The 27,075-nt window shown below is 43.8% G+C and overlaps 2 protein-coding genes across 2 annotated transcripts; one reads left to right on the forward strand and one right to left on the reverse strand.

The window, feature by feature from the left end:
• Positions 1-8,436: 8,436 nt before the first annotated feature.
• LOC126704218 (uncharacterized) lies at positions 8,437-9,405 on the forward strand. Its single transcript, XM_050403237.1, has 2 exons — positions 8,437-8,705; positions 8,792-9,405. Exons 1-2 carry the CDS (start codon positions 8,528-8,530, stop codon positions 9,403-9,405), a joined length of 792 nt encoding a protein of 263 aa, XP_050259194.1. The 5' UTR covers positions 8,437-8,527.
• An 8,226-nt stretch (positions 9,406-17,631) lies between these two features.
• Positions 17,632-23,695, reverse strand: LOC126702479 (protease Do-like 9). Its single transcript, XM_050401180.1, has 9 exons — positions 22,932-23,695; positions 20,941-21,140; positions 20,668-20,848; positions 20,312-20,503; positions 19,801-20,033; positions 18,575-18,676; positions 18,440-18,490; positions 18,244-18,348; positions 17,632-18,148 (listed from the first exon to the last, which is right to left on the reverse strand). The coding sequence occupies exons 1-9, from the start codon at positions 23,494-23,496 to the stop codon at positions 18,050-18,052; spliced, it is 1,728 nt and encodes a 575-aa protein (XP_050257137.1). The 5' UTR covers positions 23,497-23,695; the 3' UTR covers positions 17,632-18,049.
• Positions 23,696-27,075: the final 3,380 nt, after the last annotated feature.

The raw sequence follows: 27,075 nt of genomic DNA on the forward strand, positions 1-27,075 counted from the left end.
CAGGAGTTTATTTCCTTTAAATGCTTGAGTTAATGTTCGACTAACACTTTAACAGGTACCATACTGTATTAATTTCCATTAAGTCTGTGATCCGAGGAGCCTAACATGACTTAATTTCTGTTTAATACTTCAATAGATGTCAAGGGGTATTAATTTCCATTAAGTCTGTAGTCTGAAAAACCTGACATGACTTAGTTTCGGTTTAATACTTCAATAGATGTCAAGGGGTATTAATTTCCACTAAGTCTGTGGTCCAAGGAACCTGACATGACTTAGTTTCTGTTTAATACTTCAATAGATGTCAAGGGGTATTAATTTCCACTAAGTCTGTGGTCCGAGGAACCTAACATGACTTAATTTCTGTTTAATACTTCAATAGATGTCAAGGGGTATTAATTTCTATTAAGTCTGTGGTCTGAGGAACCTAACATGACTTAATTTCTGTTTAATACTTCAATAGATGTCAAAGGGTATTAATTTCCACTAAGTCTGTGATCCGAGGAACCTAACATGACTTAGTTTCTGTTTAATACTTCAATAGATGTCAATGGGTATTAATTTCCACTAAATTTGTGGTTTGAGGAACCTAACATGACTTAGTTTCTATTTAATACTTCAATAGATGTCAAGGAGTATTAATTTCCACTAAATCTGTGGTCTGAAGAACCTAACATGACTTAGTTTCTGTTTAATACTTCAATAGATAGGGAAACACATGATACATGATTGAAACGAATTAAAGAAGAACTAAATAGGACTGTTTTTATTAATAATAATACCTTTTTAGGTTGTTTACATTCTAAGGATGGAATACAGTTTTTTCATCTAGATCTTCCAAATAGTACGCATTTATTCCTACCACCGAAGTGATGCGATACGGTCCTTCCCAATTAGGCCCTAACTTTCCCCAGGCTGGATTCCTGGTAGTACCCAAAACTTTTCTCAATACCAAATCTCCTGAGGCTAACGGTCTTAGCTTTACATTGGTATCATAACCTTGCTTGAGCTTGTGTTGGTAGTAGGCCAGTTGGACCATTGCATTCTCTCTTCATTCTTCAATCAAATCTAAACTCTTTTCTAGCAACCCATCATTGCCATCCGAGGTAAATGTATTTGTTCTCAGCGTTGGGAAACTAGTTTCCAAAGGAATTACAGCCTCGGCCCCATACATCATTGAAAAAGGGATTTCTCCCGTTGACTAGCGAGGTGTTGTTCGATACGTCCAAAGGACATGTGGTAATTCCTCCACCTATCTTCCCTTTGCATCATCCAGCCTCTTTTTAAGTCCGCTCACTATAACATTGTTAACAGCTTCAACTTGCCCATTTGCTATCAAATTGAAGGTCATTGTCCGAGATGAGAGTATGGGGAACCCCGAATCGAGTAATGATATTCTTTCAGACAAACCTCTTGACATCCACATCTCTGATATTAGCCAAAGGTTTAGCTTTGACCCATTTGGTAAAGTAGTCTGTGCCGACCAACAGATACTTTTTATTTCCTATTGCCTTAAGGAAATGACCCACAATATCCAAGCCCTATTGAGCAAAAGGCTAAGGGCTAGAAAGAGGATTAAGAACTCCTCTAGGCTAATGAATGTTTGGTGCGAATCTCTGACACTGATCGCATTTTTTAACATATTTTTGTGCTTCCTTTTGCATGCCCGGCCACCAGTATCCTTGAGTAATGGCTTGGTGAGATAAAGATCGTTGTTTGTAGCCGAGAACCCCAACCTCAATGATTTTTCAATGGTGATCTTCTCAGGAGATACCAGAACCAGCCCCACTCCTGATCCCTGTTGGTCTGCTACCCCATCCACATATACTTTCCAGGGTAAGGGGTATTGTGTGGAGATTAGGCCAACCAATTTTTCATCCATGCCATGCTGCTTCATATCTATTTCTACTAGGTCGGTGAGGACCTGGCCTTTTACAGAGGTACGAGGCATGTACTTGATATCAAAAGCTCCTAGAATCGTGCCCCATTTGGCAATCCTCCCGGTATAATCTGCACTCCGAATTATTGACTTAAACGGGAACTGAGTTAGGACAACCACGGTGTATGCCTGGAAGTAATAGGGAAGTTTTCGTGTAGCATGCACTACCGCCAAGATGGCCTTCTCCAGTGGTAAATACTGCACATCGGCCTCATGAAGTGACTTGTTTACGTAATAGACCGGTCATTGTATGCCACTGTCTACATGTATCAAAACAAAACTTATTGCATGAGAGACTACCACCAAGTAGGCAAATAGAACCTTATCCACCTTAGGACTAGACATGATGGGCGGTCGAGATAGGTACTCTTTAAGCTGTTGAAATGCTACAACACACTCCTCGGTCTATTTAAATCCCTTCCATTTATGCAGCAAAAGGAAGAAGGGTCTACACCTATCTATTGACCTGCATATAAATCGATTCAAAGCGGCAGTCATCCCGGTCAGTTTCTAGACCTCCTTGGGATTCCGAGGTGATTGCAAGCTATTAATGGCCTTAATCTAATCTGGGTTCACCTCAACTCCTCTGTGAGTCACCATGTAACCAAAAAACTTTCCTGAACCTACACCAAATGAACATTTGGATGCATTCAGATGTAACTTATGCTTCCTCAGAATTTCAAAAATGTTCGTGAGATCTCCCATATGCTCAGATACCACCTTGCTCTTTACAACCATATCATCAATATAGACTTCAATGCTCCTGCCCAACTGTGGTTCGAACATCTTAGTCATCATCCGTTGATAAGTAGACCCTACATTTTTCAAATCAAAGGACATCACTTTGTAGTGATAGTTTCCAATGGGAGTGACAAAAACTGTATTTTCCTGATCGTCCAGTGCTAGTGGTATCTAGTGATATCCTTGAAAGACATCCAAAAAAGTCATTCGAGGATAGCCTACCGTCGCATCCACCAGCTGATCTATCCGAGGCATAGGGAAAGGATCTTTGGGACAAACCTTATTGAGATCTATGAAGTCCACACACACACGCCATTTCCCAGTTTTCTTTTTCACCACCACCATATTAGCTAACCACTGAGGATAGAAACTTCCTTGATAGCCCCTGCCTGTTTGAGCTTTGTTACCTCATTTCTGACAGTCTCGACATGTTCTTTGGATGGACGCCGAGGTGGTTGTCTCTTCGGAGTAATGGAAGGGTTAACATTTAAATGATGACAAATGAAATTTGGATCTATACTCAGGGCTTCGTACGCGCTCCAAGCGAACACATCAACGTTTTTTCTAAGAAATTCAACCAATTGCTCCCTCTCCTGCAAAGGCAGTTGAGCTCCGGCCTGAAAGAACTTCTCCGAATCATCGCCAATAATTACCCTTTCTAGATCTTCACATTTTGCTTCATCAACTGGTCCATTGAAGGGCAACGCCGGAGTTTCTAATTGCTATAAACCATTATCAGCGATGGCCGAGATCTCAGCCTCAGGCCGATGTTGGATGGCCGCTACCAGGCATTGTCTGGCTGTAGAATGACTTTCTAATATTTCCAAAACCTGGCCTCCAGAGGGGTACTTCACCTTTTGGTGAAGAGTGGAGGAAACAGCTCCTAGGGTATGAAGCCAGGGTCTGCCCATAATGGCTGTATATGGAGAGAAAGCATCTACCATGATGAAGTCCACTTCCACCACATCTGGGCCAATCTGCACTGGTAATCTGATCTGACCTTTCGGAACGACCATTTTACCTTCAAAACTCACCAGAGGAGAACTATAGGCTATTAAGTTCTCAGGTTTTAAATTTAGCCCTTTATATAGGTCAGGATACATTATCTCAGCACCGCTGCCTTGGTCAATCATCACCCTTTTTACATCGTACCCACCAATTCTAAGTGTAACCATTAAAGCATTATTATGAGGCTGTATGGTTCCAAGTTTATCCTCATCTGAAAAACCTAACACTAATGGGATGCCCATCTTGACTCTCTTCGGCATTAAACTAGATTCCTCAGCTGGGTAACGGGATACCGACATTACCCTGGAGGGACAAGATCCGGTCCTCCCTGGGGCAACAAATATAACATTTATTATGCCAAGCGGGAGTCTTGAAGAAGCATCTTCCCGAAACTTCGAACCCGTTTGGCTTTCCCGACCACTGGAATGATGCAAGAGTTGCTTTAACTTCCCTTCCCAGACCAGTTAGTCTAAATGGTCCCACAAGTTTCTGTAATCCTCGGTAATGTGTCCATGGTCCTGATGATATTGGCAATAAAGGTTTTGATTACGCCTCATAGGATCTCCTACCATCTTGTTCAGCAATTTAAAAAACGGCTTATTTTTAATCTTCTCCAGAACTTGTTGTACTGGTTCTCGGAACACAGCATTAACCACCTGGGTATTGGCAAATCCTGGCTACCCAACAAAGTCCTTCCAAGGTCAGTTATTATTGTACCGGTCCGACCTGAAATCCCTTATCTCTCCCTCCCGCATGGACATAGATAATAAGAATCCCAAAGGCCAAGGAACCCTGCTACAAGTGATAAAGCGAGCACCAAAGGCCCGAGTGAGCATCTTAAAAGAGTCAATAGAATTCGCATTCAGACCATTGAACCATCTCATCGCCACTGGGCCCAAACTAGATGAAAAGACCTTACACATCAAAGCCTCATCTTTGGAATGAACGGTCATCCTTTGATTGAAATGACTAATATGTTCCACTGGATCTGTTCGACCATTATAAATGGTGAATGTGGGTTGATGGAATCGCTGAGGAAGACTCGCGCCTTCTATGTTTTGTGTAAAGGGTGACTTAGAAACTTGGCTCAGCGCCTTGTTCATGGCATCGTTCCCCAGGCCTTTGCGAGGCAGGCTCTTGTGTATACGTCTATGGTGGTACTCCTCATCGTAGAAGAAAGACTCGCTGGGCGGAGTTCTAGATCTCTGTCTATAACTAACACCATCTGTCTCCTCGAAGAACAACTTGAAGTTAGACGATGAACGTATTCGCTGTGCATGACGCAATTCCCTCTTCAACTCATTGATTTCACGTTGGATGTCTTTATTGTTCTTTGCATGGGGAACACGGCTCTTCCCTCGAGACTGACTTTTACTAGTATGAGCTGTGTGCACACTTTCCTCAGGATCTCCTCTCTGTTCGAGGCTCCTACGCGGATTGCTATGTTGAGACCCCCTTGATTCTACTTGGTATAGATTAGCATCCACCTGGTGTGGACCTGCTTCTTCCATCTTAAACGTTGCACCCGAATCTCTTTCAAAATAGATCAAGTTCTTCCCACAGACGGCGCCAATTGTAGGGACAGAATTTGGATTGGACCCAATATAAGATTGGGTTTAGCCCAATAAGCCTAAACAATGAATTTGTAGAGCGTGGGTGAAAAAACTAATTCTATCCAATAAGGAAGACAATAACAATTGTTGATTTAAGAGCATCAAACATAATTAAGGTAAGAAAATCTGTCCTCAGCACGGCCTGAGGAGCTATGTTATAATTTCTCATTGATGAACAAGATTACAAGAGTTCAAAGGACTATTACAAAGATTTCTTAGTTTTTCCGATCTCTCTCTTTTTTAGCCACCTTTCTATGCTATATACTATAATCTTGGTATCATCTCTACCATACACATGTAGGTTAGATTTTAAGAACTCCTTCTTGTCCCATCCAATACCTCCTAGAACCTTCAACTAGCAGTTGTAAGGCTGCTTAACCACTATTCAGATATCACATCCACATTAATGCGGCCAGAGAGTTAGCTGAGATGCATTTAATGTGGAGGTAGCAGCTTTTGAAGATATTTATTGCCTCCCTTTACTCATCCCTTATCCAATGTCTAACTTCTAATCGTGATGCAATCTCGAAGGATGTCCAGGATGATAAGACATTCTTACTGACCTCGGACCTCTGTTTCCAAGATAACTTTCCTCCTTGGACATATTTTTGACTATCACACACAATCCTTATTTTTTTTTATCATACCATTCCCATAATAACCTTATTTGACCATCTTTGGATTAGTTAATATCCTCATATTAGGCCATAGACTCAATTCGTACAGCTTTTAATAGTACCTTCTGGCTAACTGGCCCCTACAAAAAGTATTTAGTATTGTAAATAAAATGATAAAAAAAAAAAAAAAAATACTTGCATCAAGGAACATATATGAAATTATGAATTAGTCAATAACAAGACAATGGGAGTACAAACCTCATTAAAAATCAAACCAAAAATGAAAAAAAATTGAGAGAAAGAGAGAAATGACTTTTTTGTGTAGGAAAAAAAATATGCAGAAAATAGGAGAGAATGACAAATTTATAGTAAGAAGATGAAAATAAGAAGAGCCAATAAAGGAAGATAAAATGGCAAAATTATATGTAAAATTAAAACCTTCTAAAAGGTATATATGTATAGACAATACTTAGTTATAACATTAAAATTGAAGTAGATGAATATGTATAGTTAAATCCTCCTAAGATAAATTTGTAAAACTAATATATTTATATATTTAATATTGTCAAAAAATTAAAGGTAAAAAATGAATATGAAAAATATAATGATGCGGCAATGACGTGAAGGATGAGATGGTTTAACAAAAGCGTAACAATAATAAATATTATGTTTGAACTTTTAGATACATATAGATAGATGCGCAGTAGCCAGTAAAGAGAATCACTCACTGCCTCTCCTCAGCATGATACTCACGGGTACAGCCTCTCCTCATCATGGAACTCACGGGTACAGTGGATTGTCGGGGTCGCTTGTACGTATTGAAGGTGGTGGTCACGGTTTACCTTGCTCATTGAACTGAAAATTTTATTAAGAGAGAGGAGCTACAATAATTAGGCCAACATTCTCACATTTTCTTCATTATGGCAGCTAATTGATATTGGAGAGGACAATGAAAGAAGCCTCATGCCAGTAAGTTTATCGAAAAGAAAAAAAAAAATCAGCATAGGATTTTCTCCAAAATGGCCTCGTGCAAACGGCAAACACATGCACCCTTTTCCCAAGGCATTTATCAAGATGCCCCCATGATTAGGGCATTCAACAGAATCCATATCTAAAGGTAACTAAGAACCTCACATTCCAATGTTCCACACAACTCACACCCAATTGTTAACAAAATAAGGATGATATTTGTAAGAACCAAGTACAAGAACTCTGGGCCTTAGATCCCTTGGGCTCACAATTTATTTGTAGTGGGTTTAAGGATTTCCTACAATGGGTCGTTCTCGGCAGAGAGACTCAAAGCAACACTCAGCTGAAAAGCTCTCTCTTTCACTCCTTTTCTCTCCATTTTTCTGAACCCCTTCTTCTCCCAACTTTCCTCTATTTATAGCCAAGGTTAGTGGGGAGACCATAATTATGTTCATCGTTAGTGCTATTGAAGGTCCAGTATTATCTGGTTAAAGTGGCTGTTTTAGGTGAGAGGGCGGTGCAGCATTTATGATCTTGGAACTTGGCTCCATTTTCACCGATTATGTTCGGCGACTCACGTTCCCGTGCATATCATGACCTTCCCGGGTATTGACTCATGCGCTCTACCGAGAAATGTTAACCGGTCAACCCCGGGAGCTTAATAACCAAAACTTGTTTTTGGCCCTAAGGCAGTTTTAAGAAGGGCATAAGGTAACGGGAACTATCTGCTGGGCCTGCGTCCAAGGCTGGTATGGGCTTGGGCCCGGGGCCTAGATGGGTCTGGGCCCAAGGCCTGTATGGGCTTTGGGAGCTCGGTGCCGTATAATAGCCCCCCCTTGATTCATACTCGGTTGCCGAGGAGAATCAAGGAACTGCCTGGGCTTCTTGACCTCGGGAATCTTTTAGTCTGGGACTTCTGGCTGTCATTTCTCATTAATAGCCATCTCAAAAGACGCGCCGTTTCGCGGCGCCAGGCGCAGACGTCATTATTGCCTGACGGTTCGTGAACCGAAGCGGTGCGCAAATCGGTTACGCTTGGCATTTGCTGGGTCGCTCGTTCGCTGTGCCCATTTATTGTTTGATCAAGCGTTTCATCTTTCCCCATTTCTTCTGGCTCTATAAATAGTTCTTCTCCAAACGTCACTCCATTTTTCCTTTGCCTCTGATTTTTAGCGCCTACTCTCTGCCGACCACATTTCTGTGTGCTTGCTTGCTCAGCGTTCTTTTCCTCCTTAGAACCCAACGTAAGTCTCTTTTTCCCTTCCTGTTCCTTCAGCTTTGTTTCTTTGATTTTATTCTTGTAGTTTTAGGCTTTGTAGATGGGTTATTCTTACCTTCTAGATACCCCGGCTGCTTTGGCCAACTTTAGGAGTAAATTTAGTATCCCCCGTGACGTGGACGTGGCTTACTGCCACGAGAGTGATATGGAACTCCACCGAGGGCATGGTACAGCCTTCTTTCCTTTGATGTCCATCTTAGAAGGTGGGGTTAGGTTCCCGGTAGATCCCCTCCTGATAAGCACACTTACCTACTATGGGCTGTGCCTCGACCAGCTTCCCCCCAATTTTTACCGGGTAGTTAGTTGTGTCGGCCAGTTAAACCATACCTTTAACTTACAACTAGATCACCATGATATTAACCAAATGTACAGCCTTTGTGGGAGCAAGTCCACAAATTACTACTTAAAGACAAGGGATGCTCGGGTACGGCTGATATCGTGCCTACCCGATTCGAACAGGAACTCCGCCGGGGAGTTTGTCAGGGTGCGCGGCAATTGGTTTGCCGGGGAGATCCCTTGCCCCCTCACACGGCGTGAAGTGGGTTCGTACCTTCCCCTTCTTGTAGTTGTTTAAGTAAAAGAAAATCTTTTATCGTTAAAAGCTAACGTGTTATTTGTTCTTCTGCAGACGGCAAAGTGTTTACTCAGGACCTCAGAGCCGTCCACGTCAAGGACTTAAACTTCGTCCTTCGTTCCGAGATCTTCGTGCACTGGGACGGGCAACTCCGGGCCTCACACCTGATCCTCGGCGTGGAACCGGTTTACTCCACTTGGCAATCATTCAAGCAGGCGTTGTTAGTTGACAGCCCCCTGCTCTCGTACATAGACGTCCGGTACGTGAACTTCTTGCCGCCGAAGCTTACAACCGGGGAAGCGAGGGAATTTGGTAGGCGGTTCACTACCGCGGACGAACTAGTTCCCCTTCGAGACGATTCCGCGGAGCAAGTATCCCGGCGCCTTAGAGAGAGAGCCCACGAAGCTATACAACAAGGGGACCAAGCCCAAGAGCAGGCCCATCCCGAGGATCCACCCGCCGAGCATCAACAGCAAGTGACAGACGCGGCTAACCTGCTAGCTGAAGCGATCCAGCCCGGTGCAAGCATGGTGGCAAGGCGAATAATGACCCTAGACAGGTTCGTGCCTGGTGCCCGGCCGACCAACCAGCCCCCGCCTACCCAAGGTCGGGGTCTAGTTTCTCAACCTCCTCCAACCTCGCAGTCCGGACGTGCCCGGAAAAAATAGAAAGTGGCCGAGCCACATTCCACGGCCCCGGGGGACGCCGCTGTCCGGACTCCTCCCCGACCAACAGGGGGGATTGTCATCCGTGAGCCGCAGACCGAAGCCGACACGGGGGGCGCATCCTCCTCCCAAGTGGCTCCGGCGTGGGAGCCGAAGTTCCTTCTGGATGGCAAACCATTGCCATCAACGGCCTCTGTTCGGATATGGGATAAGGGCGAGGGCGGCCGCATTGCCCAAACCTTGGCCGGAGCTCTCCAACTTCCCGAGGACGTGCACGCCTTTGAGGACGGGTCCGAGGAGTCCGTGGGGCACCGGTTAGAGTGGCACGCCATTGCGGTAATTCTTTTGTCTATTTGCTCCATGTAAATTTCCTTTTGCCGCTTTGCTAACCTTCACGCTTGCTAGGCCGCTCAACTAGCTCACATCGTGGCTGCCCGGGCACGGGAGCTTGACGAGGAAAATGAGCGCGAGAAGGTGGCGCGGGAGGCAGCAGTAAAAACGGCTAAGGAAAAGGCCAAGATTGCTGAGTCTGCCGAGAATAAGGCTGCTGCCGCGGAGAGGTTCCGAGCATCTGCCGAACAGAGGTGTACTGACCTCCTGGCCAGGCAAAATGAGACGGAACTTAAACTGGCCCAAGCCCTCAGTCTCAACACTTCTCATGCCGAGGAGATAGCTGATCTCAGGGCGGGCTTGGCGGCCGCGGAGCAGAAGTGGTACGACGTGGGCTTTGCCGACGCCGAGAACTCCGCAGAGCCGGTGGTGGCTCGGGCTCGGCATATGGGTTTCGAGGCCGGGTGGTTTGCTGCTCTTCAAGCAATGGGAGTTCCTGAAGACTCGCCGCTGAGAGACCCCGGCCAGATTCCATTTCCGAGTCCTTTACCTGCCGTCCAGAACGCCCCGGCTGCTCTAGATGAGGAGGAGACGGCCAGTATGAGGGAGTTGGTTGAGCAAATAGACTCTCATGCTGAGCCCGAGGAACTGGAGGCTACGAGCACACCGACCGTGCAGGAACTTCTTGACGAGGCCCAGCCTTTCTCCCTGATCGTCCAACAGGAAGTGCCACCACCGACTCAACCCCCTAGTTGATTTTATTTTAGCTTATTTTTATTTCGTTTTTATTTGCCTATGTCACCGGGATGTGGTGATTGAACCGTTGTTTTATTTTATTGGTTTTATTTGCCTATGTCACCGGGCTGTGGTGACTGAACAATTGCTTTTACTCTTTTAATTGGAAGTCCGTTTTCTTTTCCTGTTTCAATTTTGTTGAATGGAATTATATCCGTTTGTGCTCTGCTTGAATCACACCAATGCTATGGCCGCTTAATAGAATGTACCCCCGAGAACCTGTTGTGCGGAGCTGTGAGTAGTTTTGAGAGCGCTATTTGGACTTAGTTTTTGTAAAAAGGGTTAAGTTTTTATCAGGTTTTGGTTTAACCGAGAATTGAGTTTCTGTCCTTCGAGCATTTGTTTGCAAAGTTTCCGTTTGTCCGGATGTTTGATTTTAACCGAGAATCATTTTTTTTTTTTGCCCTCATAGATTTAATTACAGGGTTCACACATGCTCGGTGATTTTGACCGAGTCGAAAGTCAGGTTTCTGCCCTTAGGGTTTTTGTTTGTAAGGTTTTCACCTGCTCGGGGATATTGATCTAGCCGAGGGTCAGGTTTCTGTCCTTAGGATTTTGTTTGTAAGGTTTTCACCCGCTCGGAGATATTGATCGAGCCGAGGGTCAGGTTTCTGTCCTTAGGATTTTGTTCGTAAGGTTTTCACCTGCTCGGCGATATTGATCGAGCCGAGGGTCAGGTTTCTGTCCTTAGGATTTTGTTTGTAAGGTTTTCACCTGCTCGGCGATATTGATCGAGCCGAGGGTCAGGTTTCTGTCCTTAGGATTTTGTTTGTAAGGTTTTCACCTGCTCGGCGATATTGATCGAGCCGAGGGTCAGGTTTCTGTCCTTAGGTTCTGCTGGCGATTCTCTTGGTGTGCGGCTACAGGGTAAAAAACAGCAAAGACAAAAAAGTTCATCATACTCTTAATCTTCATAGAATACAAGTTTTGGCTTACATCGATGGTTACGCGTAGAACTTCTTCAGGTTGTTGGCGTTCCATGGTCGGGGGAGCGGCCTCTCGACCAGGTCCTCCAAGTAGTAAGCCCCTGCCCCTGCTACGGCTGTGACTCTGTATGGTCCCTCCCAACTCTGAGCAAGCTTCCCTGCAGCCACGTCCCGCATGTTCCCTACTACCCTTCTTAACACCAATTCCCCGGCACTGAATTCCCTGGTCCTTACATTTCGGTTGTACCTTTGCGCTAGCTTCTGCTGATACTCGGCAAGACGTACGGTCGCAGCCTCCCTGCATTCTTCTAGCCAATCCAACTGCTCCATCATAAGGTCGGCGTTTTGTACAGGGTCAAACCCAACGACCCGCGCACTGCATAAGCTCACCTCGGTCGGTATCACTGCTTCTGCTCCGTATGCCAGAGAAAATGGGGTTTCCCCCGTGGATCTCCTGGGGGTCGTGCGGTAGGCCCACAAGACACTGGGTAGTTCTTCTGCCCACCTTCCTTTCGCTCCATCCAACCTTCTCTTGAGCCCGTTCAAAATCGTCTTGTTTACTGCTTCAGCTTGGCCGTTACTCTGGGGGTATGCCGGGGTTGAATACTTGTTCTTGATGCCGAGCTCGCCGCAAAAGGTCCGAAAAGCGTTGCTGTCGAACTGTAGCCCGTTGTCTGTCACTAGTGAATTCGGCACCCCAAACCTTGTAACTATGTTTTTCCACACAAACTTTTTCACGTCGATATCCCGAATATTGGCCAAGGCTTCAGCTTCAGCCCACTTTGTGAAGTAATCCATGGCCACCAATACAAAACGGCGGTTCCCCGTTGCTCGGGGGAATGGCCCGAGGATGTCAAGCCCCCATTGTGCAAATGGCCACGGGCTGCTGACAGGATTTAGATGTCCGGCAGGCTGATGGATCATTGGGGCGTGCCTTTGACATTGTTCGCAACTCCGAACGTATTCGGCGGCGTCCTTCTGCATCTGTGGCCACCAAGACCCCTGCGTTATTGCTCTGTGTGCTAGAGATCGTCCCCCGGCATGCCCGCCGCATACTCCTTCATGCAGCTCGGTTAGAAGCTCCTTAACTTTTTCAGGATGCAGGCACAAGAGGTAAGGGCCCGCGAAGGACCTTCTGTACAACTTTCGGTCCGAAGACAACCAGTACCTGGGCGTCATTCGTCGAATCTTATTGGCCTCGGCCTCATCCTCTGGAACTTTATCTTCAGAAAGAAAGTCTATGATCGGGTTCATCCAGCATGGTCCGGCCACCGCCACCCGCGCAACTTCTACTCCGGCCTGGTCGAGGGCAGTCTGCACACAGATGCTTGGTTCCCTTACAAGTTCAATCGTGATAAGCCTCGGGGTGTCCTCGGTAGCCGATGAGGCTAACGTCGCAAGAAAGTCAGCATGCTTGTTCTGCGACCGGGACACCTGGGATATCTTTACCTTTCCAAACTGACCGATAATCTGCTTTGCCGTACTCAGATAAGCTTTCATTCGAGGATCTCGAGCCTCGAAGTCCCCAGTGATCTGATAAACGACCAGCCGAGAGTCTGAGTAGATTTCTACGTCCCTGGCGCCCAGCTGCAATACTGCCCTTAGTCCGGCCAACAGGGCCTCATATTCGGCTTCATTGTTCGAGGCTTTGAACCCCAATCTGAAGGAATGTTCCAGTCGCATACCCTCAGGGGTGATTATGACAATACCAGCCCCGGCCCCCATAGCGTTTGATGCGCCGTCCACAAATAACCTCCACGGGCGAATCTCCGCACTACAGATTACCTGGCCTTCAGTCTTAGGTGTGAATTCTGCGATGAAATCAGCGAGAATCTGCCCTTTCACCGAGCTTCTAGGTCGGTATCTTATGTCAAACGATCCCAACCGAGTCCCCCATTTAGCAATCCGTCCTGTGAAATCGGATCTCTTCAACAGTGATTGTAATGGATACTCGGTGAGGACGAACACTGTGTGTGCCTGGAAGTAGTGTGGTAACTTCCTCGTGGCGTGTACCAAGGCCAAAACCAACTTTTCAAGAGGCAGGTACCTTGTCTCGGCATCGACCAAGGTCTTGCTTACGTAATACACCGGTATTTGCACTCCCCGGTCCCTTAGTAATACAGCACTTACGGCATGATTGGTCACTGCAAGGTACATAAACAAATCCTCCCCGGGCTCCGGGGCCGTCAACCTCGGCGCCTTTGCCAAATACTCCTTTAGTTCTCGAAAAGCTTCATCGCAGCTCTCGTCCCACTGAAACCCCTTCCACTTCTTCAGAAGTTGATAGAATGGCCGGCAGCGATCGGCAAACTTGGAGATGAACCGGTTTAAGGCGGCCAACATCCCGGTGAGCACCTGCACCTCCTTAGGGTTGCTCGGTGGTTTTAGGAGATTGATTGCCTCTATTTGGTCGGGGTTAGCCTCTATTCCCCGAGTGGAGATCAGATAACCCAGGAACTTGCCAGCCCCCACTCCGAAAGTGCACTTTTCGGCATTGAGGCGCAGCCTGTGTCGCCGTAGTATCTCGAACACTCCCCGAAGGTCTTCAGTATGCAGCGACTATTTTCTGCTCTTTACTACCATGTCGTCGATGTAAACCTCAACCGTGCAACCAATTTTCTCCCGGAACATCCTTGTCATCATACGCTGGTAGGTAGCTCCGGCATTCTTCAATCCAAACGGCATGACCTCGTAGTGGTAGTTTGCGTTCGGGGATATGAATGTTGTCTTCTCTCGGTCCTCGGGTGCTAAGGCAATCTGGTGGTAGCCTTGGAAGGCGTCTAGGAAACTCATTCTCGGGTGCCCGTACGTGGCGTCCACCAACTGATCAATCTTGGGCATCGGGAACGGATCCTTGGGACACGCTCTGTTTAAATCGGTGAAGTCCACGCAAACTCTCCATTTACCGCTCTTCTTCTTTACTACGACAGTGTTTGCTAGCCATCTCGGGAAGAATATTTCTTTTATGGCCCCGGCCTCCTTCAGCCGCTGGACCTCCAGGTTTACTGCATCGACGTGCTCCTTTGACGCTCTTCTCGGCTTCTGCTTTTTCGGAGGAAATGACGGGTCCACATTGAGTTTGTGAACAATGAACTCGGGGTCTACGCCGGGCACTTCATACGGGTTCCACGCGAAGACATCTATGTTCTGCAACAGGAACAACAACATCTCTACCCTTTCCCGGTCATTCATGCTTGTACCTATCTGGAAGTATTTGTCACTATCTGGGAGAATTCTTACCTTCAGTAACTCCTCGGCAACGTCCGCCCCCTTTTCCTGGGGTATCTGTAATTGCTATGCAGTCTCTTTCTCGGCGTGCTCAGCTTGGCCGAGCTGTTCCTTTTCCCACTGGACCGCGGCTATGAGGCATTGCTTCGCCACCTGCTGATTCCCCCTTACCTCTACAACTCCGTACTCAGTAGGAAACTTTACTTTCACGTGAAGGGTGGACGGAACAGCCCCCATGGTGTGAATCCATGGCCTCCCCAGGATTGCGGTGTAAGGTGCGAACGATCGGACTACTATGAATGTAACTACAACTTCCTTGCCCTCCATGTCCACTGGGAGTGAGATTTGCCCCTCGGGAATCACAATTCTCCCGTCAAACGAGACCAATGGCGTGTTATACTTCGCCAAATCCTGGGTTCTTAACCCGAGCCCTTCGAAGAGGTCCGGATACATGACGTCAGCCCCACTACCCTGATCAATCATCACCCTCTTCACCAGGAATCCGCCTATCCGGGCTGTCACCACCAAAGCGTCGTCGTGGGGTTGGATTGTCCCTTCGAAATCATCTTCTCCGAACGAGATGTCTAGCCGTCCAGCCCTCTTTTGCTTCTTGGATGATTCTCCCTCCGCGCAAGCCACTGTCATCACCATCCTAGCCGCCGCTGCCCCTCTCGGTGCGGCATGAATGACGTTGATTACTCCCCGGGGTGGTGGAAGGGGATTCCTTCTCTGTGGTGCGCCCTGCTCGGTCTCCCGGTCAGTGGAATCTGCTACAAACTCTTTCAGGTGCCCTGCCTTCACTAACTGCCCGAGATGATCTTTCAATACCCTACACTGCTCGGTGGTGTGCCCCTTGTCTCTGTGATAAGTGCAGTATAGGCTTTGGTTCCTCCGAGATGGGTCGCCTCCCATTTTGTTCGGCCATCTGAAGAATGGCTCGTTCCTTATTCGTTCCAGTATCTTGTGCACGGGCTCTTTAAACAACACATTAACCCCTTCGATCTGCACCTCCGGCTCCTGCATTTTGAAGTCCCTTTTCGGCTTTGGCGGCAAGAAGCTTTGCCGAACTCTCCCTGAAAAAGGGGCTTTCCCCCTGCTTTGCAGCCGGTCGTCCTCCAGGCGTTTGTACTCCTCTATGCGTCTCATCAGTTGCCTCATGTCCTCCGGGGGTCTTCTTGTCAGCGACTCCCGTAGTTCAGAATCCTCGGGGAGCCCCATTCTGAAGGTGCTAGCCGCAATTTTCTCGTTTCCCCCACCAATCTCATTGTAGAACTCCCAGTATCGGCTGGCATAACTCCGAAGGGTTTCCCCGACCCTCATTTTCATGGAAAGCAACGCGTCGACCGGTTGTTGCACTCGGCTGCATGTTACGAACCTGCTGCCGAACTCCTGAATCAGCTCGGCGAAGCTGTGTATAGAACCTTTCCGCAACCCATTGAACCATCTCAGTGCGGTAGAGCCGAGACTAGAGGGGAATACTTTACACATCAATGCATCGTTGTGCGCATGCAACGACATCATGTGGATGTAATGACTGACATGCTCCACGGGGTCTGTCCTCCCCTCATAGGAATTGAATGGTGGACGCGTGAATCTGCTCGGCATGGGTGCCCGTTCAATCTCATCTGAGAATGGAGACCGGGCCGCCATCCGCAAGGCCCTGCTCATGGCATCCATCGCGGCGTTGTGGTGCTGCCGCTCCTCTGGCGACTCTGACCCGTGGTTATCATATCCATGTGACCGGGAACGGTCCCGTCCAAGACGAATATCCTGGGAGTGACGACGTGACTCTTGAGAATGGGATCGGTCTCGGTGTTGTTGCGTAACAGGTCGGCTGGAACCTTCCTCGCCACGGTTCCTTCTGGGTTGGGGGTTGTGGTCCCTTTCGTGGCGCCGACCCCTTGCCTCCAGCTCCAAGTCCATTACCAATCTGCGCAACCGCTCCAGCTCCCGGTCTCTATCATCAGGTTGCCGATGTGCTGAGACGTTTGAAATCGTCCGGTGCGTTTGGTCCGATCCTTCTCCCAATCCAGACCCTTCCTCTCCTCTTGAATGCTCCCTATCCTCCAGCCGCTTCTGCCTTCTCTCCCTCCACGTCGATCCCCGGGAAGATCCTGCGGAATTGCTCGGAACGTGCCCTCTTGAACGCTCCTCAGACATCTTCTTTGCTTGAGTCTCACTCGAACCACAGTTTCGTAGGATGGCCCCACGGTGGGCGCCAATTGTAAGAACCAAGTACAAGAACTCTGGGCCTTAGATCCCTTGGGCTCACAATTTATTTGTAGTGGGTTTAAGGATTTCCTACAATGGGTCGTTCTCGGCAGAGAGACTCAAAGCAACACTCAGCTGAAAAGCTCTCTCTTTCACTCCTTTTCTCTCCATTTTTCTGAACCCCTTCTTCTCCCAACTTTCCTCTATTTATAGCCAAGATTAGTGGAGAGACCATGATTATGTTCATCGTTAGTGCTATTGAAGGTCCAGTATTATCTGGTTAAAGTGGCTGTTTTAGGTGAGAGGGCGGTGCAGCATTTATGATCTTGGAACTTGACTCCATTTTCACCGATTATGTTCGGCGACTCACGTTCCCGTGCATATCATGACCTTCCCGGGTATTGACTCATGCGCTCTACCGAGAAATGTTAACCGGTCAACCCTGGGAGCTTAATAACCAAAACTTGTTTTTGGCCCTAAGGCAGTTTTAAGAAGGGCATAAGGTAACGGGAACTATCTGCTGGGCCTGCGCCCAAGGCTGGTATGGGCTTGGGCCCGGGGCCTAGATGGGTCTAGGCCCAAGGCCTGTATGGGCTTTGGGAGCTCGGTGCCGTACAATATTGATATGTCCCTTATGCCATTATTTGTATGATAAAATTATTCAAACATTCCCCTTGTAATTGCTGGTGGACAAACCCTCTGAAAAGCATGCCACTGCTAGAGAAGATATTTCATAGTATAAGGAAGAACAAAAATGGTATTATATTTTTTCTTTCTAAATTCGAATATCAGCAAAGTTGAGATTCCATTCACATCCAATTTATGGTAGCTATTACACAAATATATGCCTAGCATCTCTCTCCAAAATTTATAGAAGAGGGAAAATGTTTGCTGAGGACCACCCCCTTCAATTCTACAAGCCGTATGATTTCCTTCGCTACTTGCAAAGAACAGAAAACTATCAATCCCCAGTAAGGTACCTGCACCAAACCGTTCTCCAGAGCCAATGTGTAACATCACATACTAAGAAACTACAAACATAGAGCTAGTAAGTCTGGCCTCTGAATCTGACATCTTCCTATCCAGATGTTATACAAAAGACACACACAGGCAGCGCAGGCTAAGAAAATTAGTTCAAAATGAACCTATGATCCACCTCATGACTTGAGATCATCAGACATTGCTGATGGTATGCAGTGTGTTGCAAGAATATCTAGAGTAGCTTCTTTTGCAGTCTTTGTCCGAAGAACCACTATCTGCACAAAAGAACACTTACGAATAAATGAGAATGCAACATGTGTGCGTGTCTGTATCACACATATAAACACAGAGAGAGAGAGAAAGAGAGGACCTGCTGATAATCTAAATCAAATTTCAAAAATTCATCTTCACAGCTCTCTACCATGGTGGCCAAGCTCTTTAGATTCTTCACAGGCTTACCATTAAAAGCAAGAACCTACACAAATATATAAGCTACAAAAAACTCAGTGACCAAAGCAATACAGCAACTAACATCAAAGCACTTGCGGGAAACAGCTATTACGGACCTGGGTGTTGACGATTTCCTCGTACCCAATGTTGATATCAGCAACAAGCACCTTAAACAAAACATTAAAGGTAAAAGCCAGAATTTTGAGAGAGAGAGAGACAGACAGACAGACATATAGGCAGACAGAAAGTACCTGAGAAACCACAACAAGCTGCTCATCTGGTGATTGTGGCATTGAATGCAACAGTTTATCCAAAAGCTTGACTGGAGCTTCAAATTCATATTCTTTTCCGTACTGCGCATACATGCAGAAGGACGTCAGGATTATGAAACACCAAGCAAAAACTTTGCGAAGTCATTCATTACAATACTAAATTTGGTAATTAGATGTTTGAGATCAAAATAGTAGGCTGCCAAATGCATGTGCAAGTTGCAACTCACAAGGACAGAATACTCTTCATAAATAAAATAAACAGATTAGGGCATTATCAAAAGCAAAAGGTAGATGATATATTGAAAGCTCAAATGCCATTAAAAGTTTGAAATGAAATGCATTTTTCCTTGCATAAGAAACCATCAAAATAAAGAAGATTTACAGAGCCTAAACGTGTGCAGGTTGAAATACTAGGAACAAACAGTTAGAACCTCTAATAAATAAAAGATACATCACATCAAGCCTAGAATAAAAAATTAAAAAAAAAAAAAACTCATTTCCGTTTTATGGTAGTTAGAGCCATTTTGGTAGGGCTTTTGCCTTTTAATACAAGAAGCTGCAGCAGCATTAAGAAGCTACCCTAAATGGTGCCTTATTCGATGACAACCCAACTGCAATTGGAGCTCATCCTCACACATTCAAAGTAACAGTGATCCCAAAGCAAGAAGGAAATATATTTATTTTCCCTTGACAAGTATCATGCTCTAAAATATTGTAAAAGCCTTCAGATAAAGAAGATTAATTGAACATTGTTTTTCAATTAGTAGCATACTGTAACATATTATAGAAGCCAGGTAGATAAAAAAGACTAGCAGAACAGGGTTCATGGGGATGAATTGACGCAGCAATCAACCAACCCAATGCAACTGCATATGCTCAAAAGACCAAGATGCCATGTCACTATAGCATATAAAATTTAAAAAGTATAAAATTGTTAATCATTAGAAAATTGATGTAAGATAATCAACCATCCTCATCATTTCATGCAAAAAGAAAGAATTGAGATCTCAATTCAATCAGATTAACTAATTACACAAGTTGTACAGCCTCCATCATGCTAAAGTTCTTTGGATGTAAAATAAAGATCAGCTAGAACATCAAGAGAACAAACGGTAGATGCAAAAGGTATTAGATCATTGCCTATGCAGACTTACATATTACAGAGAAATAAGCACACAAAGGGATTCAAAAGTTTAACTACAAACCTCAGAACGAAGGTATGGAACAGATACAGTAGTAAAAACAAATCCACCAATGATATAGTATGAGGGAGGCCTGCCTTTGTTGTGTGCTGGAATAAGCCTTTTGTGAGTTGCAAGATCAATGTCAAAGTTGAGAATTTCAGAATTGCGGAGTACTTTAATTGCTGCATTATCCCCAGTGTACTTCTGGGTGACAAGGTAACTAAAACCTATGCGCTCTCCATGCCGAAAAGGAACTGCAATATCACCAAGGAATAGGATGAAATGCCATATCACAAAAGGTTCAAAGTTTGAAGGAATAATAAAGTAACAAAAGACAAGTATAGAACTTCACATGTTTACATTTAAAACCCTAACGCAAAATTTGCACATGTTGTCAATGTAAAGCTATGATGTTTATGTCTTTATTGACCCCATAACATCCTATTATCTCTCAAAACAGGGAGTGTCAATGGTGATGCACTTGAAAAGTGTTTTCTTTTTTTCCCCTACAATCACAAGACATCATGCTTACCTGTTCCATCATTAGCAATATCAATCCCATCAAAGCTAAGAATAATATCTGATGGTTGCAAAACATTAGATTCTGGGGCAGTGGGGTCTATTCTTCTAATACGAACACCCTTCTGATCAGGTTTCATACCCATTGACCTCCGCAAATCAGGATTCTCCATCTTCTGCCACTCAACCCCAAGGATAGGGAATCCTGGCACGTTATGAATGATAATCAGATTCAAAGGGGAAAAAACTAAGTAGCTGTGATTATTAGAATTGTATAATTACACATGAATGAAGAAAAATCACAAGGTGGATCACAACTTTCAAAAAGTTAGTAACAAAACTTAATAATCAAACCTGTGACTAAATTACCTGTATATCCTCCATTCTTCTCATAATCCTGGATGAAGTGCATGATGACTGGTGTTGGTATCACATAACCTATATTCTCTACATCTTCATGTTTAAGGGACTGAAATGCAATACCCACACAATTGCCTTTATCATTGAAAGCAGGCCCACCAGAATTCCCAGAGTTTATAGCAGCATCTATCTGCAAAAGCAATCATGAAGAAAGGTATCAGGACAATTTTTAAATGTGCAAACCACATTATTAACAAACTGCTGGCACCACGAAGTTGTAACCTGCAAGCCCAGAAGCTCAGTGGAACCATGAACATAAGAAAGGATCTCTATTCGTGAAACAACACCACTTGTAACAGAAATTGTGTCTCCCCCAATTGGGTAACCCACAACAGTGACAGCATCTTGAAGCGCAGGTAAATCCCCAAATTCAACAGGTGACACCCCTTCCCAAAAGTCATCATCATCGACCGTAAGCATCGCTGCAACATTGCATAAACCAAAACTTGAAGTCAATTAAAAATACCACAATTTGAGCCCACGTACAAACAAAATAAAAAGGCTACAAAAAGACTTTACATGTGCAGCACCAATGCACCTGTGACCTTACTTCACAACTTCCCTCTCTCCAACCCCCATCTATATTGAATACAGTATTGACAACTTTGCTAATGATTCATCCTTCCCACTCTCTTCAGGTTTTCTTTTTTTTTTTTTTTTTGGGATAGGTAAATAGGGGGAGGGAAGATGGTGGGGTTCGAACCCCAGCACCCAAGCACCACAAGAGGTGTTGAAACCAAGTTCATAGTAGGCTTTTGTTAATCTTAACATCTACCTCTCTCACAGTTTACCATTACCGTTAGTGTTGCGAATAAGAATTGCAGATAAACTTTCTTTGGGGTGGTATGGGGAATGAGATGAGGTATCACTTGGCAGGGTGGGATACGGTGTGCACACCTATTGCTAAAGGTTAACCAAGCACTTTCAGGAAAATGGTTATGTCGCTTTGCGTGGAGGAGTTATTATGGAGGCAGGTAGTTGCTGTAAAATATGGAGAGAAGGGGGGAGGTTAATGCTGAAGGAACTCATGGTTGTGGCTTATGGAAAAGTATTGCAATGGGGTGGGATGAGTTCCAAGGGAAGGACAGCTGAGTTCATTTTTGGTATGACAAATGATGTGGTGTGCATTGGTTCAAGATGTCTCAGTTGGTTCCTTGTGGGAAAGACAAAATGACAGGGAATAGAGGAGCTGGGATGACAACTTTGTGAAAGACTTTAATGATTGGGAGTTAGAGGAAGTAACCTCTTTCTTCAATGTTCTATATCTATTATAAGTATATTCTCACATCCTTTCTAAAGAGGGTAGAGATTGATTGAAATGAAGTTTGAAAAGGAATGGATTTTTTGATGTTGACTCATTAAGTCATTTTACAATGCCTTAAGGGGCCTTGTGATATGATTTTTCCTTGGAAGAGTATTTGGTGTGTCAAGGAACCTAGGAGGGATCTTTCTTTTGTGGACGGCAACACGAGGGGAGATCCTCACTAGTGAGAATCTTATTAAGAGAGGATAGTAGGATGGTGTTCTATGTGTCATAGTAGTGGGGAGACAGAGAGCACCTTCTGTTACAATGCAGTGTTGCATTTGCATTGTGGAGTTTCATCTTTCATTCCTTTGGGTTTCATTGGGTGTTACTGGGGTAGTTCCTAACCTTTTGTTTGGTTGGAAAAAGTGGGTCGGCAAACATTCCTCAGATATTTGGAACTTGGTTACATCAAACTTCATGTGAACTTTGTGGCAGGAACGGAATTGTTGTATATTTGAGGATATGAAAATTATAGGGATATGAATCATATGATATGGTGCTTGCTAGATTATTGTTTGTTTGCTCTCAAGCATGGGGCTTTAGTGAAGTAATCTCATTCCTGAGTTCCTAGAATCATTATCTTAATGTACATAACCTTTGTTATGCTCTAGACTCCTAGGCTTGTTCAATAAAATACTTACTTAATTGTTGCCAACATTTTCAACCAGAACAACAAAGCCAAAAACTTGTTCTCAATGGAAACAAATGCAGAATCCCCTAATCTCCCAATGCAACACATATCAACACTACCACAAAAACTCATCTCAGCACAAACTTGCTCCCCAAAACTAACTAGCCCATGAATTAACACTTCCACTCAAATTTTAAGTTTTTTTTTTTTGAAAACACAAATGAAGCTCAAATATCTATTCCAAACAAAATCACCAGAAAGAAAGGAAAGGCGTACCAATGTCGCATTCGGTGCCGATAGCGAGGACGGTAGCGAGGAACTTGGTGTCGGAACCACGCTTCTTGAGCTTCACCTGAGTGAAATGCTCGACGGAGTGAGCGTTCGTGAGGATTCTCCTCCCGGCGATGATGAAGCCACTGCTACTCGAGCTATACTGCCTCTTTCGCTGCCACGGCAGCGAGAAGTTCGGCTCCGTGTGCACGCAGAAAACCTTCACCACCGCGTCCATGGCCGGAACCACCCTGGCCCCCAGTCCATCCCCTTCTCCGACCACCACGTCGATAAACTCTCCGCCGTTCTCCAACACCCTCGGCGGTTCCCTCCTCTGCAGCGGCTGAGGCTTGTCGGGATTGAGACGCTTCTTAGGGCGGCCGCGGGGACGGTAATCGTCGACGGAGGTGGTGCCGTTGGGGGAGTCGATGAGCTCGACGTTGCCGACGGAGAAGACGTCGTCTAAGGCGGCGGTGGAGGTGGTGGCGGTGCCGGAAGGGTTATCTAGGGTTTCGGCAGAGGGGTTTTTGGGCTTACGGCCTCTTTTCCGCTTGGTGGGCTCGCGGCCCATATTGGAAATTCAAATGCTAAGAATGAGAGAGAGAGAGAGAGAGAGATTCAATGGGATAAGGAGAAAGAGGTTAGAACAAAGTTGCAGAGAGAGAGAGAGAGAGAGGAAAATTGGGGAGGAGGCGAGCTAGGCTACGCTACAGTGACAGAGAGACAGACTCGTTACTTTCGTTACGATTCGGTTTTCGGAATTAAATGTGTCCTGTCGTTTTTTTTTTATGTATATACGATTTGCTGCTATTGTCGTTTGTTTTCGAGTCAGACGACCTGTAGTTCTACTATGTCGTTTTTTAAAATTCAAAAAAATAATAATAATAATAATAATAATAAATTATTAAAAAAAAAAAAAAAAAACCTTGACTTGCCGTTTCAGTTTTAACATGAATTTCCCTTTTTTTTTTTTTTGGGGTATTAAAGTCGTAGAAGTATACAACTGCAAATTGAATGAAACAGTTTCCAAAACGTTATTGGCGGGGAAAAAGGCTGTAAGCCTGGACAAACAAATCAAGCCAGACCAATTCAACCAAGTCCAACCCAACTGGGCCAGGCCCACATAGCTCTGGTCCTTAGTGCCTTATGCCTAGTCATACATAATCAAAGCAGCTCTTCCTATTGTTCACTCCCTTAATGCGGCTGATGGAGGTTCATCTACTTCTCACATTCCGTGGAAAGTTGGTACATTGAGGAATATCCAAAGAATTATTTAGGAAATCAGTTTGATTCTATCTCAGATCATTTTGATTGAAAAAAGGAAGGATCCCAAATAATAATCTTTATTCATAAGTCGCTCATTCAGCTATACTTCAGAAACACGATCAAAATGTACCATGCATAGTTGCTCCACATTCTTCTCTAACTACTTCTCATTAATGGACTTTTGGTGTATGCAAAGGAGTGTAGTTCGTACAATAAATTCCTACCTCTCTCTCTCTCTCTATCTCTAAGAAGTTTAAACTTTTCAAAACTCCATGAAAAGGAAATGATTCAATTCCAAAGTTTGTCAAAGCCATTTAGAGGTGAGGCTTTGCTTCTTCCCTATCAAGGAAAGCTTATCTCCCAAGGGCCTCTACTCAATCTTTTAGTGTGGGACAATGTCAAGGAGAGTAGGGAACGCATCAAGGTGGTGAAGAACAACATAGCTACATTAGTTTGGCATTTCTCTCCGTGAGATAATTAAGCTTGGAGCATTACGACAATAAATTAAGAGAACTAAGCTTTACCCAAAGATGCCAGGTACCCAAAGTGTACACATTCATAGTATTATATAAAAGCATATAAATTTGAATCTAGTCTTTTTATTTTCCCAGTTAAGAAAGAAGAAATTGCATGTAACCACAATTGACATTAGGGTCTATTTGGTTGGAGGAATGGAAAAGTAGGAGGATAAAAATTATTTAGTTTTCCCTTGTGTGTGTTTGGTTGGAGGGATGGAAAAATAGAAGGGTGGAAAACTCTTTTGTTTGGTTGAAAAGAAAAGTGGAATGATAAAAAATGTAATTTATATAAATTGACTATTATACCCTTGTTACATAATAGGTTAGAAATAAATTTATTTGTACTCATTAAATAATATAAAATTTACCAACAATTATATTTTTTAATGAGAAGTGTTACATCCACAACATTTTTCGCAATACTTTCACAACAAAATTTATGTGGAAAGTTGTTACTAGTTCTAATTTGAACCCACCACTAAAATTATTTTTTTACTCACCAATATTAACTAATAACAATCTGTTACTTAAAATTTATTATAAAAATATTGTGGTAACATTTCTCAGTTAGGATTTTTTATTCATTATATTATTTCTTCTTTCTCAACCTTCATTTCATCCATACGTTTTTTTTTTCTTCTTTTTCTCCTCCACACACGTTGTCCTTATCTCTATCCCCCTTCTTTTATTTTCTTTTTCTTCCTCATTCAAGAAGGTTCCAGCACTAGTAGACGTAGCTCTCATTCTCTCTTTTTTTCTCCAGTGCTCTCTCTCAGTTTTTTTTTTACTTGATTCCAGAACGGAGTATTTGTGTAAAAGTGTTGTGAGAGCACTTTTCTCTCCGGCCTTTTCCTCCCAATTTGGGAGGATGAAAATTGTGGGCCCGAGAGAGAACTTTCTCCAGGGTTTTCCTTCCTTCCCATTTTCCTTCTTTTGCCAAACAGTGGAAAACACTGTTTTCTACCCTATTTTCCTTCCTTTATTTTCCATCCTTCCTATTTTCACCCCAACCAAACACAGTGTAACGCACATCAAAGTATAATTAGAAGAAACTTGCAAGAAATTGAAGTACATTTAAAGTATGAAGACACCTGACAATTGACATCAAATTATAGGAGACAATTATTATATTGACATTTAGTACAAAATTGAAGTTCAATTAGAATCTAATTTATATTCTTGATTGAACTTCCTATATAAGATAAGATACAAGATAGGGATTTATAAATTGAGTCTACTCCCTTTTTTTGGAGCACATAAGACTATTAAGAGTGTTGAAGTTTTAGTTGCTTTTATCATTGCATTTGGTTTCATCCACTGAATAAAGGACATGTCTAGCTAGACTCATTCATTTTTCACCGTCAGTAGGTTTTGCACTCAAACCTACCTATCAACAAAACGCACCCAAAGAAAAAGCTCAGCACACAATAGCCCCCTTACTTTGCTGCCAATTAAAGTTACCTTATAATGCAAGCTTATCTTTACAACTCTAGAGCCCCTAATGTTTTCCATTACAATAAACTGATATAGCCCCAAAAATCATTAAAGACAGCACAAGTTAGAACCAATGAATCATGATCCATAATAAGGAAATATATATATAAAAAACATGGTCAAAACACACCTTTAATCAAATATGTGGTCACGTCTGTACTGTACCAAGTCATTTTTTGGATAAAGAATTAAGTTTCATAAGTTTGTTTATTTTAGAAACCAAGCACGAAACACAGCTTAATGGTTTTTGTTCCTCTTTAATTATATTTCTCCCATTGTGGGCGACCCTTTTCTTATTATGTTTGCTTAATCTTTACTTATGCCCCCCGACCAACCCTTTTCAAGTCTGCCATTATTCTAGCCTTCTTCTCTAGCTGCCTCACTATTTTTTGGCTTTAGGGTTGCCTTGCTTTTTTATGCCTTGAGTTTCAAACTAATAGTTAAAAACTTAAAAGGCCTACCTATAGCCTTTATTTATTTATTTATTTATTTTAGAAAGTTATTATTATTATTATTATTATTTAATTATTCTACTCTTCCTTTCTTTCTCTTACAAGTCTATTTGTTAAAATATTAATTTCAGTTTTAAATAGTAACAATTGCCTTTCATTGACTTTAGTAGTTACACCAACTAAAGATAAAAATAAATAAATGATTTTTTTTTTTTACTTTATCTATAACCGCCCCACCCCCCACCCCCCCAAAAAAAAAAAAAAAAAAAAAACACAAACAAACAAAAATAATCTACTCTTTGCTCAAGTTTCCAATTAAGACCAAGGAACATTTCAAGTCTACTTTTTTTCTCTCTTTTTTAGTACAACTATACATTTATTTAGTTTACTTTTTAAAACAAAACAAGCCAACAAATATAA

Source organism: Quercus robur, chromosome 10 (assembly GCF_932294415.1).
Source record: "Quercus robur chromosome 10, dhQueRobu3.1, whole genome shotgun sequence".
Classification (NCBI taxonomy): Eukaryota; Viridiplantae; Streptophyta; class Magnoliopsida; order Fagales; family Fagaceae; genus Quercus; species Quercus robur.

What these genes read in the sequence shown, in the direction of transcription:
- LOC126704218 (XM_050403237.1), top strand. Translation starts at nt 8,528, where the DNA reads ATGTACAGCCTTTGTGGGAGCAAGTCCACAAATTACTACTTAAAGACA. An exon ending in CCTCACACGGCGTGAAGTGG is followed by an intron (nt 8,706 to 8,791) that starts GTTCGTACCTTC and finishes GTTCTTCTGCAG; the next exon opens with ACGGCAAAGTGTTTACTCAG.
- LOC126702479 (XM_050401180.1), bottom strand. Translation starts at nt 23,496, where the DNA reads ATGGGCCGCGAGCCCACCAAGCGGAAAAGAGGCCGTAAGCCCAAAAAC. An exon ending in CTGAGCTTCTGGGCTTGCAG is followed by an intron (nt 20,849 to 20,940) that starts GTTACAACTTCG and finishes TTGCTTTTGCAG; the next exon opens with ATAGATGCTGCTATAAACTC. An exon ending in TTCCATACCTTCGTTCTGAG is followed by an intron (nt 18,677 to 19,800) that starts GTTTGTAGTTAA and finishes ATGTATGCGCAG; the next exon opens with TACGGAAAAGAATATGAATT.